Genomic DNA, 13,463 nt, shown 5'->3' on the forward strand with positions numbered 1-13,463 from the left:
TCCCCAAGATCCAGACCTTCCTTCTTGAGCCTTACTTTCCTGAGTCCCACAGCCTTTCCTAAATCCTGGCTTGCTCTGTGGTCCAAAGCCTTCTCTTCTCCCCTCAATGATACCAGTTCCTGCAGCTTTCTGGCCTGGATTACTGGCTTCTCTCCAGCCAACCACTCGGCTACCCCGGCCTGGTGTTCAGCCTTGGGTCACCATAGGGCCACTGACATCATTACCTGAACAACAGGTGTGGCTGCTGGTGAAACCATGTCAGGTGAGTGGAGAGAAGGTGATATACAGAGTAGTCCTGCTTTTAAACCTCACAGGTTCTGATGGAGCTGGCTAGGTTGTCCTAGTACTGCGTGTCCTCCCCCGGGACCCTCAACCCCTCTTACCTGGACCCCCGGAAGGGCTGATCTGTGTGACTCAGCAGGATGAGTCTCTGAGGTCAGGTGACAGCAAGCACGATCACAGATGTACTGTCCTTGTGCACGAGCTCCCAAGGTGCCTCCTTCCAGAGCCAGCTGATGGCCCCTCCCTCGGGCTTTCGCCTTCACAACTGAGCACTGTCACCCTCGAGGACCTGGAGCTTCTCTTAACAGAAGGCCTAGCCAGTCATGAGCCCTTGAGTACCGAAAGCTTGGAGAAACATGAGTGCAGTGGCCTGGCGTCCAACTCCTTGGTCCCTGAACAGGACACCCCTAAGCAGTGGAAACAGCTGGAGCAGTGGTGAGCCTTGCAGAGTGTGAGGAAGGCCATGTGGGGTAAGGGAGATGGCGTACCGTGAGCGAGTTACCTCCAGGAAAAGCACAGCTTGACCCACCTGCTCTGGCCCTAATCAGGGTAGCTGAGCTGCAGGCTGAGGTGGTTCGCCTGAGGGGACACAAGGAGCGCTGTGAGCATGCCACATTGGGCCTGCTTCGAGAGCTGTTGCAGGTCCATGCCCAAGTGCAGATGCAGGCCTCAGAGCTGCGCCAGCTGAGGCAAGAGGTGCAGCAGGCAGCCTGGAGCCCAGAGAAGGAGGAACTAGAGGTGAGTCGCTGAGTGGCGTGACAAATACAAAAGAGCCACCCCTTTCCTGATGCTTGGGACACTTTCCTGGATCCTGACCCTACTGACCCCAGTCATTTCAAGCTCTGACTCCGACATATCCTGCATCTGTGCTGCAGCGACCTGGTAGATAGATTCAGCCTACTGAGCCCATATTTCCTCCTCTTTGCAGTTGTCTGGGCCCCAGAGCCAGGACCAGATGCAAGCCCTGGATAAAAGGTACAGAGACAGACAGACACAGAGACAGACAGACAGACAAGTACACGCTTCAGGGGGAAGGGCTGGGGCCCATGCTGTTAATGCCCTGCAGTAGCTGGCATTAAGGCCCATATGTGTCTTGTTTAAGTAGACAGTACCTATAATAGTGCAGGTCAGGCTGGCTCTGCACACACTGGGGCAGGCTGTACAAGTGGTGGGAGACTGGTTGCACGGCCCCATGCCCTGCCCCAACAGATGCTGCCTAGCTGCTCTGGGGCTAGCAGGGCAACTCCTTCCACCAGACTTGTGGAGGTCCGAGAGGCTTTGACACACATCAGGAGGAAACAGGCTCTACAGGACTCAGAGCGGAGACATGCTGAGCAGGAGATAAACCTCAGGTGGGCCAACTCTGGAAATCTCAGGCCTGTGCAACACTGGGGTCTTCCTTCCCTGAGCCCCCAGCGCCCCTTGGGGAGCATCCTCTAATGTGAGTGCTGCACTTCTGACTGCTGGGGGGCCCCACCCTCCTGCTCTTTGATCTAGTGCCTTGCCCTCACTGGGGACCCCAAGGCTTGCTTCCATGTGTCACCTGGGCCGGATGTGTACCCCAGCCTGAGAAGGACCTAGGACCTAAAGCCCACCAGTTTGCTTATGGTTCCCTAGCTGAGTTGGTTTTACCACACCTACTGCCTCTAGGCTGACCAACCTGACTGCCATGCTGAGCCAAGAGGAGCAGGGCCGAGAAGCAGCCTGCAGCGCATTGCAGAAAAACCAAGAGGACACCAGCCAGAAGGTGGACCTTGAGTTGGCCAAGATGCAGGTACCTCCTGGAAAGGCAGGCCTAGCTAAGGCAGGAGTCATCAACAGGGCTCTGAGAAGGAAACCTATGGCCATGTCCTCAATGTGTCCCTCTTGCTGCAGCTGCTTGAGTGTACACGATAGCCCTACCCTGTCTGACGTGGTCGCCTCTCATCCCAGCTGCATTGCCCACTCACTGACAGCTGCCGTCTTAGGCACTGAAAACTCAATCCTGCCGTCACAGCCATGTGCCAAGTGCCCTGTTGTTGCAGGTTTGGGGAACAGAAGGCATGGGCAGGGGACTGACTGTTTCAGTTGAACTAACAGAAAAGGAACATCTGGGCCTGAAGCCCCTTCTGCAGCTCTTTTCAGTTTCAGCATTTCTCTCAAGCAGAAATCACAGATTCCCAAGGCAGCGTGTTCTCCTTCCACTTGGGACCCCTCAGAGGGGCCTCTGCGTGGAGTGGTGGTGGCACAAGCCTTTCATTCCAGCACGCAGGAGGCAGAGGCAGGTGGATCTCTCAGTTCAAGGTCAGCCTGGTCTACAGAACTGGTTCCAGGGCAGCTACAGGTACACAGAGAAACCCTGGCTTGAAAAAAGATAGATTAGATAGATGGATGGATGGATGGATGGATGGATGGATGGATGGATGGATGGATAAGATAAGATAGATAGATAGATAGATAGATAGATAGATAGATAGATAGATAGATAGATAGATAGATAGATGATAGATAGAGCGAGCCTCTGCTTCTACATGGAGCTTAGAGATGGTTACACATGCCTGCCACCCAGCTTTTTGGCTCTATAAATGGAGACCAAGAGCTATAGCTGCTGCTCTGTGTCCAGGTTCCTCAGAGGACAGGGTGGGCAGGAAATACTGGGTACTTCAGCTGCCCCATCATGATTCTGCTGCCCAGAAGTAGTGGCATTCGTCTCATGGCTGCTGGGAAGTTAATGCATTGGCATCATTAAGCACACAGAAGCTTTGGGCTGACCACCCCTCACATGCTAGGCATGGAGGAAGCTACTCTAATCAGGCCCTTTGAGTTCTTTAACATCAGGGTCAGGACTTTACATGCCACTGGCTGTTTTTACAATAAATTTTTATTGCACAGAGCCATGAACATTTGTATAACATAGTGAGAGTTGCTACTTTGAGTAAGAGTTGGGAGGCTTCGGGGTTGGGGATTTAGCTCAGTGGTAGAGCACTTGCCTAGCAAACGCAAGGCCCTGGGTTCAGTCCCCAGCTCGAAAAAAAAAAAAAAAAAAAAAAAAAAAAAAAAAAAAAAAAAGAAGAGTTGGGAGGCTTCAAGGAAGACCCTGGGAGGTTGAAATGTTTGCAGCCTGGCCTTTCAGAAAAAGTGGCCGAGGGATGGGTGTCTGGCTCAGTTCATGGATTGCTGGCCTAGTATGCACAGAGTTCTGGGTTCAATCTCCAGCACCCATAAATCTGAGCGTAGTGGCACTACAGGTGTGAAGCCAGCCTGGGCCATATATGAGATCCTATCTTAAAAATAAAATGTAGCGGGGGTTGGGGATTTAGCTCAGTGGTAGAGCGCTTGCCTAGCAAGCGCAAGGCCCTGAGTTCGGTCCCCAGCTCTGAAAAAAATAAAAATAAAATAAAATAAAATGTAGCCATCCCTGTTTTAGGCTTCCCTCCTGCAGGGGAGGGAGGTCAGCAGTGGCTCCGATGAATTTCACCCAGATGACAGCCCAGGCCTGGCTCTTTGTCAGAGCCTGAGAGCTGGGCCTGTTGTCAGGAGAGTCCTGTGGCCACAGAGAAGATGCTAGGCAGGTGAATGCTGCGAGGTAGGTTTCTTGCAGGTTTTATTTGGTATACAGGGAGGTACAGCAGTCTCCCTGTGAAACCTGGCTCACCTCAAACTCCTGAGTACGGGAATTACAGTCACATGCCACAACATCCAGATTTGTCAAATCCTGACATTCCTGGGGAGACATAAGGGAAACGTTCACCCCAAATAGGGAAGGAGCCAACAGGTGTCAAGAAAGAGTCCAAGTCCAGCTTAGCAAACAAATGAGTTTACTGGGGCTTCTTACAGGATAGCATGGGCAAGACAGGCGGGGGCAAACCTAAAAGCCCCCATGGCCCCACCATCAGTATTTTACCTCTTATACTTTGGGTAGGAGAGAGTGCTGGTTGTAATAGCAGGGAAAGGTCTATAACTCTCCCCCCACTCCCAGAGGGACTGTAAGCCCCATTCCCATAGACAGTTATCTGCTCAGAGCTGTTTCTCATTGTCATGACTGCAAACCAAGATCTCCACAGGTCACCACAGCTGCTCAACTGCAGAATGGCACTGGCTATGTCAAGACTCAAAGGAGACAGCCTTACTACAGTGTATGGGGGCTGGGCCTGGAACCTCTGTCCTGTGCCCAGCATGGGGAGGAGGCAAAGCCCAAGCGTTACATCTAGTTTTCCCACCCACACCCTTGATAGGGCATGCATGGGTGTTCCCACACATCCGGGGGTGTTCTCACATCCCGGATAGGGTGTCTTCACACCAGCTTCTCTTACTGAGGCTCCAGCTCAGTGTGGAATTCCGTGCCCACTGAACAACCTTTCCCGGATACCTCTGAGGCTCTGGATGTGCTCTGAATTGTCTAGGCCCCTGTGACCTTGATCTTTAGGTCCTTCCTGGCCCATGATCTAGTTAGTGTTCGGGGGGACAGTGGCTCCTATCTGCCCTACCTTCATTCCTGCCCAGTGCATGCAGCCTGGCTATGCAGGGGTTGGGAACATGGCAGGGAGTGGGAGGAGGAGGGTATGAGACCCGGGTGAGGAAATGGATACACCAGGCAGGGTAGGATGTCTGGCAGGGAAGCTTCAGGTGACTCTGTGGTCCCTCACAGGCCCAGATGATGAAACTCAACGAGGAGATAAGCCTCCGCTTCCTCAAGAGAGAGGCTAAACTATGTGGTTTTCTGCAGAAGACTTTCATGGTCTTGGAGCAGGTGAGGGTCCAGGTGGGGCCAAGCGTCCTCATGGGTTGTCCAAGTGAGCCACAGATTTATAGCTGTTGGACTGGAGAGGTTGCTCAGTGGTTAGAGCACCGGCCGCTCTTCCAGAGGATCCAATTTCATTCCCGGCACCCTCATAGCAGCTCACAACTGCCTGTAACTCCAGTTCCAGGGGCTCTAACACCCTCACACAGACATACATGTGGCCAAAGCATGGACGCGCCTAAAATAAAAATAATTACTTCTTTAAAATTCACAGCAGCGGGGTTGGGGATTTAGCTCAGTGGTAGAGCACTTGCCTAGCAAGCGCAAGGCCCTGGGTTCAGTCCCCAGCTCCGAAAAAAAGAATAAAAAAAAAAAAATTCACAGAAGCTAGTGCTGTCTCCACAGAGAATGAAATCCTCTGAGACCGCACGGCTGTCGGCAGAAAGCAGCCTGCGAGAGGAACTGGAAACCCGCTGGCAGAAGCTGCATGAGCTGACGGAGGAGAGCTTACGGGTCTTGCGGGCACAGCGTGAGGTGGGCCTGGGTGGCCAGGCGGGGTGGGAGATGGGATAGTCACCAAGGCTCAGGGCCACTTTTGCCACAGCAGGAAGAGGAGGGTCACCTGCTGGAGCAGTGCCGGGGCCTAGACAAAGCTGTGGTCTATCTGACCAAGTTTGTGCAACAGAACCAGGTGTCACTGAATCGAGTCCTGATGGCTGAGCAGAAGGCCCGGTGGGTGTCATGTCAGTTCCTCCCTCAGCTAACCACTGGCTGAGCTCAGCTGGGGAATGCCCCAACTCCTTCAACCCCTGCAGCTGTCTGTTAGGCACTGACTAGTTGGACATGTCAGGATAGGACAGCAACCCTCTGCTAGAGCTGCTGTTCCTTCTCCACCCTGACCCTCACACTCCCTTCCTGGTAGCACCCCCTCCTCTGGTCCATCTGATTACCTAGAAGGTCCCAGAGCTGGCAAGCAGAACCCCCCTCCCTAGCCAGTGCTAAGGGCCAGTTTGGGTATCAATACACAGGGAGGCCAAGGTGAGCTTGGAGGAGACCCAGGCTGAGGAGTTGGCTTCATATGTCCATGAGAACCTGGAGGCTGTGCAGATGGCTGGCAAGCTAGCCCAGCAGGAAACACAGGATGCACTGGAGCTGGTAAGGGGCTGAGTGAGGTGGTGGTCAGCAGGGATCTAGCAGAGCCTCCCTGACTCTATGCTGTCCCATGCAGCTCCAAGAGAAGAGCCAGGTCCTAGAGGGGTCAGTGGCAGGGCTGGACCAGCAGCTAAAGGACCTGAGTGACCACTGCCTAGCTCTGAGTTGGAGGCTAGATCTGCAGGAGCAAACACTAGGCCTGAAGCTGTTCCAGGTGAGGAGGACAAACCTACAAGGAAGGGCAATACAGGATGGAGCCACGGAAGAGACCTGATCTCTGAATCAGGCAGGGTGGCTCCTACAGGCCCTTGGCCCCTAACACACTCTTCCTTTTTCTCTTCCCTTCCCCACTCTCTCTGTTTTCTTTCTCCCTCCCTCTCTCTCTCTCTCTCTCCAATTCACCATTCAGTGGGTATGGTAGTACCTTACTTTAATACCAGTTCAGGAGGCAGAGGCAGGCAGATGTCTGTAGTTCAAGGCCAGCCTGGTCTACAGAACGAGTTCCAGGACAGCCAGAACTGTTACATAGAGCAAGGCTGTCTTGAAAAAGCAGCCCCCTTCCCCCATCACCTTTTAAAGCATATAGTTTAATGGTGGTTTGTTTTTTGTTTTTTTTTGTTATGTATTTTATTTTATTTGAGTTTCTTTTTTTAATTAATTAGTTTTATTTATATGAGTACACTGTAGCTGTCTTCAGACACACCAGCAGAGGGCATCGGATTCCATTACAGATGGCTGTGAGCCACCATGTGGTTGCTGGGAATTGAACTCAGGACCTCTGGAAGAGCAGTCAGTGCTCTTAACCACTGAGCCATCTCTCCAGCCCCCTTGAGTTTCTTTTATGTACTTTTTTACTTATGTACATGTGTGTAAGTGCTCAGATAGGCTGAAGTCACAGATGGTTGTGAGCCACCCAACCTGGGTGCAGGAACCCAAACTCCAGTCCTCTGGAAGAGCAGCCAGTGCTCTGAACTGCTAAGTCATCTCTTCATCCTGCTATTATTATTTTTTCACTATTGTTTTGTTTTAAGAGAGGCTCTTGCTATGTAGCTTAGGCTGGCCTGATATTCAGTGTGATCCCAACCTCAGGAGGCTGGGGCAGGAAAATTATGAGCTCAACACTAACCCTAACTAAAACCCAGCACTTTCCACATGAGAAACTATCCAAGCCGGCTCCAGAGCTTTCTCTTTACGTCAGATAGAATCCCAGAGCCCAGCAGTCCTCCTCCTTCCCCATCTAGCTCTGCTGTGTGCATAGACACTCCATCCCAGCATAAGCCTTTCCTCCCGGCTTCTCTCCTGAGCTGCCTGCCTCCCTGTTGTGTGAATCCACGCTTCATTCCTTGGTAGCTGAATCATGTTCCCACACGGGGACAGGCCGTGTTTTGCATACTCTCTCCTCTGTTGACAGACACAAGAAGCCGTTCTCTTTTGTAGCTGCTGTGAACACACCCTCTGGCGTGGCAGGTGGATCCCCAAACTCGGCTGGCTCTACATCCTTTCTGGGTATATATGGCCAGAGCAGCTGCCAACAGGGCCCACAGACCTCTTGCAGTGTGGCCAATCTGTTATTCTCTATTCCTGTCAGGGACAACTGCCAGTTCCTCAAGGGCATATTTCTGCTCAGCTGGATGACCCTGGGAAGACCACCCCAGCTGTCATGAATCTGGAATATCTGTCTTCTGCAGGGTCTGGCCAGGCTCTCCGGGCAATCTGCATGCTTTGTCTGAACATGCTCTAGGGTCAAACACTCTGCCTCCTGGCTTCAGCAGGCCCTGTCTACCCACCTCTCTTCCATCCCTCACTGGATGTTGAAATTGCAGGCACAGGCCGCATGGGAAGGTGTGGAGAGGGAGTCCCTGCAGGACCTGGCCCAGTGGCTGACAGAAGTCTCAGCTCACTTGCAGGAGGTGCAGGAGAGAGTGAGCAGCCTCCCCCAGCAGGTGGGCGAGGCTAGAGTTACCACTCGCCTTGAGGTTCTAGGTCTGGCTGGGCTTGAGCTGTCCTGGGGCTCCCTGATAGCTGTGGTAAGTCACCTCGAGCTCCTACATATTCCACATTTCAGATAGAAAGTGTCTCCAACAAGTGCGTTCTTTACAAGAGTGATGTGGATGTGAAGATCTCTGCTGAGGGCAAGGCCAGGTGAGGGTTCGAAGCCACCCAGGCCTCTGGGAAGTAGAGAAACACTTCTAACCTTCCTGATCTTTACTAGTCCTTCCAACCCCTACGCCTCTGCCCCTATGGTTGCCCCATCCCCAGCTAGTCCTACCTTGGGCTCTACCTCTTCTGGAATAGCCTGCACCCTCAAGTTTAGCCCTGTGATAGTCTCGGGAGTCTTAGCTCTGAACTGAGCCTTCTTCCTTGGGCTCTGAAGCCCCTATAATCAGTCCCTGGTACCCACAGGGAGTTTGAGGTTGAGACTGTGCGACAGGAGCTGGCTGCCCTGCTGATGTCTGTGCAGCTTCTGAAAGAGGAGAACCCTGGACGGAAGATTGCGGAGATCCAGGGCCAGCTGGCCACGGTATCCCTTGGGCCCCAGGAAGCCCCCTGGGTCTGTCTGCCTCCCTGAACTCCAGGCCCTCAGCGTTTCTATGCCAGTGGGTACATTTGGACATCAGCAGTCCATGTCTGACCATGACCAGAACTGTGTTTAGTTTCAGAAGCAAATGATAAAGTTGGAGAACAGCCTCCAGGCCAACAAAACCATCCAGAACCTGAAGTTTAATAATGAGACCAAGCTGGTGAGAGAAAACTCTGTGAGAACCACTGACCCCCTCACCCTCTGCCAGCCCGCCCCAAGCCCTGTGTGTTCCCATCTCTACAGGGCCCCGGGATACATTAGCTGGGTGGTGCTGAACAATGTTTCCTGGAGGTGAGGACCTCCCGTCAGGCTGCCTCTATAGAGGACATCCCCACACGCACACATCTGCCACCCACTTCTGTCATCCAATTCCCATTTCTCTGTCCTTGTTCCCCGTGGGTCCTCTTAGCACCGTTACCTCTGCACTTGCAGCGCACAGAGGAGATTGCCACCCTGCGCGAGAGCATGCTGCATCTGTGGAGTGAGGAGGGTCCCTGGCCTCTGACACTGGGCAGCAAGCGAGTATTCATGTCCCTGGTCAGGCAGCGGTTCTTCATCAAGGACGTAGCCCTTGGCGAGCTGGTCCCTGTGAACTCCTGGGGAGTGTACCAAGCTGTGAGGTGGGCAGCTGAGAGCCCGGGTCTCCCAAGGGTAGCAACACAGCCACGGGGGGTGGGGGGAGGTTGTGTATGAGTGATGTCTCTGGGCAGGTGGCTTCATTGGAAGACAGTCCTCTTGAACTTGGTGACCCAGAAAAGGCCAGGAGTGAACTCGGCAATGACCCAGTGTAGGCCTGCATCGAGGTCACCTCTCTGACTATGTTCCAGAAATAAACATGCCAGTTCTTGTACCTGTTGGAGTCAGAGTCTCCTGTCGTCTGCTGGGATGGCTTCTCTACAACTCACAGGCCCGACAAGGGTGTCAAGTAGTGAGAGGGACCAAACCCAGAAGGCCCAAGTTATTAGACGTTGAAGAACCCCCTCCTTCCCCGCCTTATGCAAGGCCAGACTATCACGTCCAATGGGAGTTCTGTGCAGGGGCACCCAGGCCACACTTGTCAGGATACATCCCTGCTGCTGTGAGGACAAATGTGAAGAATGAGGATACAGGGTCCTCAGACACCCTCAGCCCTGCACACCTACCCACTAAGTGCTGAGGAAGCCACTTGTGAGCACGAATCAGGAGAGTGAGAATATGTGTCTCTGTGTGATCAGGCAATGTCCCTCTTCTAGCCTCTCAAGAAAACCTGAACTCTGCATGCAGCTGGCCCTACCGAGACGGAGAGGGCTGGCCTGGTTTTAGTCCAACCCAACTAGTTGCTCTTTGCCACTGACTTGAATCTAGGGGCTAGCCTGGTAACAAAGGGCAAGGGTGTACAAGAGGTTGGTTCATAGTTCTTGCCTGAGTTCCATTCACTTCCTGAGGGCAGAGTCCTGAAGCCTGCTGTGTATAGTGGGGTCCCCGGAGAGCTGGTAGTCAGGTGTGGCAGGTCTGGGTAAGCTTACATGCTCTGTCTTTCTCTGTCTCTCTCATCTCTTTCTTCTCTCTCTGTCTCTCTGTGTCTCTCTGTGTCTCTGTCTCTGTCTCTCTCTGTCTCCCTGTCTCCCTGTCTTTTTCAGTGCTGGTGGCAACAGTTCCAGACACTTGGGGTAAGTTCAGATCCTCTTGGGCCTGCTCTCCTCTTGAGGGAGAGGTAACTGCATGACTACTTAGATAGACCTACTAGGTAGGGCAGGACCTGTGCTACAGAAGGAGGTGCTGGGTTGTTCTGAAGGTAGAAAAGGCCATTGCTGCCCCAGCACACTCCTGACTCACCTACTCACTAGACCTCGGCCAGCTGTGTCCCCTCCAGAGCTTGGGTGCCTCCACTCTGCAGCTCAGAGCCACCCTCAGCAGACCAGCTGGCCAGCAGATCACTAAAATCTGGTGTGCCCGGATGCAGTAGGCCTAGTGGGTTGGGTACAGGCTCCTTCCAGAAGGATGGAGGCAATTTTCTTTGGGTCATGGGGGTAATGTGGCTATACTTCCGCTCCAGCCTCAGTCTTCGGCAAGCTGATACTCTGGGCCTAGAGAACTGCCGAAGGCCATAATCAAAGAGCTCAGCCAGGGGGCCCAGTGGTGGCACCCTGTCTCCTCTGTGGCCCAGCCTGTGCACCTGACCCTCAGGCTCCCCAGGTGAATGCATCCTGAGCTCAGCTGCCGCCTCATCCTCTGGGGGCCCATCCTGGGCCAGGCATACCAGATCAGCATAGTACAGATCCCGGGCAGAACAGCTGGCTGCTTGGCTGTCAGCATAGATGTCTTGGGCATCTGGGTCTTGCCCTGTGTCCTTGCGTCCAAAATACCGCTGAATGTCACCACTGATGAGCTCTGAGAAGCGCAGCAGCTGCACTGGGGTCTCAGGGCTGCTGGGACCCTGAGGGACCACTCCTGAGCTCTGAGAGTCTGGGCTGCAGCCCTGTGACCCCTCACCTTGCAGGTCTTGGTCTCCCTCTTCTTCCTCCTCCTCCTCCTCTTCTTCCTCCTCTTCTTCCTCTCCCTCCTCCTCTTCAGAAGTTTCTGTAGCCTCCAGGTCTGTGAACAGGAAGGACTTGTGTGATGGTAGGGGCAGCCGGAAGCCACAGACAGATCTTATCACTCCAGCAGCCATCTTGTGGAGGTCCCCAAAATTCTGCGGGGGGGGGGGTCTCTGGAGCTAGGAGAGAAGCAAGAGGGTAGATTAGCAAGTTAGGGCTGGCAGTGCCCACTAGAGCCAGCCTGGATGTATGGCCCCCCAAGTGGTGCTTTAGTTCTTTGCTCTCTCCATCCCTGGGCTTCCTGAGCTCAAAGAGGGCCTGGCTTAGAGAGATGTACAGGATCCTCTCATGTAGGGTGGATCCATTGAATACAGGGGAACCAGACAGAACCATGAGAACCACCACAGGGTATTACAGGTGATTACAGGATAGGGACAGAGGCAGAAGTCCTAGAGTTCAGTACCACTCAAGACAGGAAGGGACAGGCACTGGACAAGGTGTCTACCCTGTCCCAGCCTGGACCACTGTGGTGACAGGACCAGAACCTACTTTGACAGGCCCAGCAACCTGGCAAATGCCATGGGGAGCTTTGGGGCTATGACAGACAAAGGTCTGGTTCCTGTCTAGCTACAGTTACAGCCACAGCTCCAGGGCTTCTCTTTGAAGAGGTGCAATTGCTGGGGTTTCATTTGTTTCTTTCTTCTTTTTCCTTGTTTTGTTTTGAGATAGGAGCTATACTAGAACTTGATATGTAAACTGGCTTCAAACTCAACAGAAGTCTGCTTGTCCCTGCCTCTAGAGTGCTGGGATTAAAGGCATGTGCCGCCACTCTTGGGTAGTAATTCTTGATTTTTAAAGAAACAGGTGTCGAGCCAAACGTAAGCTGGATCCAGATGTGGTAGCGTATGCCTTGAATCTCAGTACTCAGGAGGCAGAGGCAGGCAGATCTCTGAATTCGAGGCCAGCCTGATCTACAATCTGAGTACCACCAGGACAGCCAGGGCCACACAGAGAAATTGTGTCTAGAAAAACTGAAGAGAGAAAGAAAGAAAGAAAGAAAGAAAGAAAGAAAGAAAGAAAGAAAGAAAGAAAGAAGGAAGAAAGAAAGGAAAAAGAGAGGCAGAGAGAGAAAGAAGAGAGAAAAAGAGGCAGAGAGAGAGAGAGAGAGAGAGAGAGAGAGAGAGAGAGAGAGGAGAGGGAGAGGGGTGTGAGGGGTGTTCTCACTTGGAGCCTAGACGTAGCTCTCTCTCCTCCTGGCTAGTGACCCTACAGTAGATCTCATTTCTAGAACCACCAGACTCCTTCACAGAGGAAGGGGGAGAGCAGGTATCCAACAAGGTGTATCAGAAGACAATCTCTACCTGAGATGCCTAGGTGTGAGTGGCCCCTTGGTTAGATCTGCTCAGGGTCAAACTGCACAGCCCCTTTCTGCTATCCTGAAACCCTGGGTTTGGGAAGTAGATCTGGCCACTTCAATGTCCTCTATTGCTGGATCCTTCTGTCTTGGGAGGTGTCCAGTAGTCCTGACACTAGTCTTTGAGGATGACTGCTAGTAGAGAACTTGATGCAGACATATTCCCGGTGAGAGGGACCTCCCCAACACCCAGTGGTGCGACCACCCATTCACCCAGGCTCCTACCTGACTGGGACTGCAGGGCTCTCTCAGCAGGCTCTCCTCCACCTGGGGCGCAAGCATTTATAGCTGAGCTCCACAACTGCCTGAGGCTGGCAAATATTTGGCAACGGCATTGTCATCACAGACTGGGCAAACAGAGCCCGTTTGTTTTAGCGCCCAGCAACCAGAGCCGCATGGGGGGAGTACCCGAAGACTGCCTCACCTGCAGGCAGCCTGCCGGGGGACCATGGAGTGTTTGCCTCAGGCCCAGCTGGCCCACACCCTGGACCCGAGGACCCTTATCTGTACTGCTGATTGGGGCCCCATCCAAGCTTTGCCAAATAGGCGGAAAATTAAATTTCATGCTATTTTGAGTTCTGGAGTACGCCTCTCCAGAGGACATCCTGCCTGCAGCGCATGCTATAAACCCTCCTCTGCAAGCAACAGGACCTGGGGCAAGCGGGGAGCTGAGGCTATGCAGCCACTTAGTAGGTCCAGGATGGGTGCTAACACTGGCAGCCTTTGTAACCCCTACCAAGCCCCTCCAGCCTCTGAGCCCTTGTTCAGCTAAGATTGACCATAACCATGTCAACCAGC

At 53.2% G+C, this 13,463-nt stretch overlaps 2 protein-coding genes across 2 annotated transcripts; one reads left to right on the plus strand and one right to left on the minus strand.

The window, feature by feature from the left end:
- Positions 1-255: 255 nt before the first annotated feature.
- On the plus strand, positions 256-9,568 carry Ccdc154 (coiled-coil domain containing 154). Its single transcript, XM_032912623.1, is given in 18 exon segments — positions 256-262; positions 399-717; positions 831-1,020; positions 1,211-1,257; positions 1,539-1,634; positions 1,933-2,056; positions 4,910-5,011; positions 5,408-5,536; positions 5,610-5,734; positions 6,031-6,157; positions 6,231-6,368; positions 7,978-8,097; positions 8,220-8,296; positions 8,558-8,675; positions 8,809-8,895; positions 9,168-9,355; positions 9,446-9,531; positions 9,534-9,568. Coding segments are annotated over 18 exon segments (2,115 nt in total).
- Positions 9,569-10,320: 752 nt separating this feature from the next.
- On the minus strand, positions 10,321-11,385 carry Percc1 (proline and glutamate rich with coiled coil 1). Its single transcript, XM_032913184.1, has one exon. The coding sequence runs from the start codon at positions 11,383-11,385 to the stop codon at positions 10,558-10,560; it is 828 nt and encodes a 275-aa protein (XP_032769075.1). The 3' UTR covers positions 10,321-10,557.
- Positions 11,386-13,463: the final 2,078 nt, after the last annotated feature.

Source organism: Rattus rattus, chromosome 9 (assembly GCF_011064425.1).
Source record: "Rattus rattus isolate New Zealand chromosome 9, Rrattus_CSIRO_v1, whole genome shotgun sequence".
In the NCBI taxonomy this organism is placed as follows: Eukaryota; Metazoa; Chordata; class Mammalia; order Rodentia; family Muridae; genus Rattus; species Rattus rattus.